Genomic DNA, 3191 nt, shown 5'->3' on the forward strand with positions numbered 1-3191 from the left:
GCTATCTGATACATCTTCTCTTCTGTATAAAGAACAAAAAAAAAAACAAAAAGACAAACTACGATATTTGGCGGAAACTGCAGTCATAGTGAAGTCGTCGAGGTTCCGCACGTTGCCTGGTTGATTTCCGCGGACCTGACGAGGTGAGATCGTTTTCATGCGTAGCTGCTTTTGGATCTTCGATGTTCTGTCTGTGCCGTGGAGATTGTTCTTGCGAGATGTCGACGTCCCGGCCTGTCTCCTGAGCCGCGTGCGTCGGATGCACCATGTTTTGTCGGTCTGTATGTGCGTGTCCTCCCGGGCGGTCGATATCCTGGTCTTTGTCGCTGGGACACTGTTTTCCCAGGCTGTCGACGTCCTGATCTCTGTGCATACTTTCATCGCCTTGGGAATGTGCAGCAAGTGTTGCCTGTTTCGCCTCAAGAGCCGCTGGTTCTCAGTCTTCACCACGTACGACCTCGGTGCTGCTTTCTCGATTACTGTTGCTGTGCGTGACCAGTTGTCGCCGTGCACACGAACTGAACTGCCCTCTTTAAGAGGTGGCAGTACCTTTCCCCTCGAAGACTGGCAATGCTTTCGCACTGGGACACTGGAATCCTCGTTGTATTCAGGCAGGGAAGTGCGGAGGCGTCGGCCTTGCAGCAGTTCGCCCGGAGAGCGGCCATCTTCTAAGGGAGAAGAACGATAGGCTAAGAGACCCAACCAAAAGTCACCGCGTGACTCATTCATCTTCTTAAGAATGCGCTTAATTATCTGAACCCCCTTTTCCGCAAGCCCATTTGACCTTGGGAATTCTGGACTCGATGTGATGTGCTGGAAGTCGTACTTCTGCGCAAACAAACGAAATTCTCGCGATGAAAACTGGGGCCCGTTGTCAGTCCACACTTGCACCGGGATGCCGTACCGTGAGAAAATGGCCGATATCTTGGCTATGACCTCTTTTGCCGCTGTGCCTCTTAGCTTCTCTACTTAAGGGAAATTTGAGTGGGCATCGTACACTACGACATAGGCGGCTCCCCCAAACTGGCAGAGGTCAATTCCTACGCGGTACCATGGCCTATCCGGGGTGGGCTGCATGAGCAAGGATTCCCTCTGCTGGTTGTACGCATACTTTTGGCAAGTACTGCACACTCGCACGAACTCGTCAATGGCACTGTTGAGCGCAGGCCAGAATACCAATCTCCGCGCTCTGGCTTTGCATTTATTTAGTCCAAGGTGCCCCTCGTGAATCCTCTGAAGAATTTCTGCTCTCATAGATTTAGGTATGACAACTTTAGAGCCCTTGAGCAGTATTCCTTCTACCACAGACAGCTCTCTGGCAAACGGCTTCAGTTCACCGTCGATGGCAGCCCCTTGTGAAATTCGCTGTCTCACCTCGCTTAAGTACGGGTCATCCCTGATTTCCTTTTCCAGACGCTCTTTCATTGGCGTGCTTACGATGCTGGAGACGACCTGTACGGCATGGATGTCGCAGTCTGCTTCCGATGAGGCACTCGACGCCTGCGTTGGCACCGGTGCACGTGACAACATGTCCGCCAGCAGCAAGTCTTTGCCAGGAACGAACTGCAACGTATAATCATATTGTAGCAGCCTAATAAAAAAACGCTGCAATCGCGGAGGCATGTCTGCAATGTTCTTTTGGGAAATTGCAAGCAAGGGCCTATGGTCAGTTTCGATCAGTACCCTGCGGCCATAAACAAAATGATGGAACGTTTCGCATGCGAACACTACCGCAAGCGTTTCCTTTTCAATTTGCGAATAGCGGGTTTCGCTAACTGTTAGGGTCCTTGATGCGTACGACACTGGTCGCCAGTCATTGCCATATCGCTGCAGTAGTGCAGCGCCCAAACCAGTCCCCGAAGCGTCCGCAGTGATCTTGGTTTCCTTTGCTTCATCAAAAAGCGCGAGTAATGGAGGGTTTGTCAGTGCGTCGCAAATTTCTCTCCATTCACGCTGATGCGCCGCCGTCCATTCAAACATGACGTTTTCTTTTAAGAGTGTCCGCAGTAAGACTGTCTTATCACTCAGTGACGGGACGTACTTGCGAAAGTAGTTAACAACGCCCATCATTCTGCGCACTGAATGCCTATCTTGCGGCGCCGGCATTGAAAGGACGCTTTCAACTAAGTTTCGACCGGGACGAACGCCTTGCTCACCTATTACGTCGCCCATGAACGCAATTTCTTTCAACCCAAACACGCATTTCTGCCTGTTAAACGTCAAGCCCGCCTGTGCTGCCCGCGTTAGCACGGCATGGAGGCGCTCGTTATGCTGCTTCTCACTGTCACCCCAGACTAGAATATAATCAATGTATATGCGGACGCCTTCCAGTCCCTCGAAGATTTCAGTTAGCGTTTTCTGGAAAACTTCGCTCGCTGATGAAATTCCAAAAGGAAGACGCAAAAATCGGTAACGCCCAAATGGTGTCGCAAAAGTACACACCCGCGATGTAGCTTCGTCTAATGGGATTTGATGGAAACCTGCATTTGCGTCTAGCCGGAAAAAAAACTTTGCACCCGACAGCTCTGCCTCAATCTCTTCCCTTGTTGGCATTGGATAGTGCTCGCGTTTGATGTTCTTGTTGATTTCCCTTGGATCCATGCAGACACGAAGCGCTCCATCTTTCTTCCGCGCTATCACCAAAGGGCTTACCCATTCTGTGGGCTCATCCACCTTTTTGATAATGGCAGCCTTTTCCATGCGCTCCAGTTCTTGTCGAAGAGGGTCCCGGAGGGCCAAAGGTACTCTTCGTGCTGGATGCACTACTGGGACAGCATCCGCCCGCAGGACCATCCGGTACTGCCGTCCAACACACCCCGTACCCTGGAACAAGTCTGGAAAGGCTTTATCCGGTGCTGTCTCATTCCATTCCACCGAATCCACAGCTTTCGGCACTAGCCCAAACTGCTGACATGTCTGCAGCCCTAGTATGGCCTGCCGACCCTTCTTGACCACGAAGAAGGTCACAACGTGTGCCACACCGTTGAGAACAAGGATCTCTCTATCCACTCCGACATGCTTGATAGCACTGCCGTTGTACGCCTTCAGCACTGCAGTGCTTTTCTGGAGGCTCGCGGTGTTTTTCAAACGACGGTAAAGAGTTACAGGAACAATGTTTGCTTGTGAGCCTGTGTCAACTTTGAATCTAATTTCTTTGCCGCGTATGTTTCCGCTGACCGTCCAGTCTGCAC

General features: G+C 51.3%; 1 protein-coding gene across 2 annotated transcripts; it reads right to left on the reverse strand.

Annotated features, from left to right (window-relative positions):
* Positions 1-321: 321 nt before the first annotated feature.
* On the reverse strand, positions 322-2837 carry LOC144122890 (uncharacterized). Of its 2 annotated transcripts, none has more exons than XM_077655867.1 (3): positions 2653-2837; positions 1438-1563; positions 322-668 (listed from the first exon to the last, which is right to left on the reverse strand). In XM_077655867.1, exons 1-3 carry the CDS (start codon positions 2791-2793, stop codon positions 477-479), a joined length of 459 nt encoding a protein of 152 aa, XP_077511993.1. In that variant the 5' UTR covers positions 2794-2837; the 3' UTR covers positions 322-476. The 2 variants fall into 2 exon arrangements, with proteins under 2 accessions (XP_077511993.1, XP_077511992.1); XM_077655866.1 differs by having other exon boundaries at positions 330-668; positions 1375-1563.
* Positions 2838-3191: the final 354 nt, after the last annotated feature.

The sequence above is a fragment of the Amblyomma americanum genome, chromosome 3 (genome assembly GCF_052857255.1).
Source record: "Amblyomma americanum isolate KBUSLIRL-KWMA chromosome 3, ASM5285725v1, whole genome shotgun sequence".
NCBI classification, from domain to species: Eukaryota; Metazoa; Arthropoda; class Arachnida; order Ixodida; family Ixodidae; genus Amblyomma; species Amblyomma americanum.

Bases quoted from the DNA above. Each gene is read 5' to 3' on its own strand.
- LOC144122890 (XM_077655866.1), bottom strand. From the start codon at position 2,793: ATGGTCCTGCGGGCGGATGCTGTCCCAGTAGTGCATCCAGCACGAAGA. The intron at 1,564-2,652 runs GTAAGCCCTTTG...TATACGTTGCAG, and splicing joins TGGATGAGCCCACAGAATGG to TTCGTTCCTGGCAAAGACTT. The intron at 669-1,374 runs GTGAGACAGCGA...CTTCTCCCTTAG, and splicing joins ATGACCCGTACTTAAGCGAG to AAGATGGCCGCTCTCCGGGC.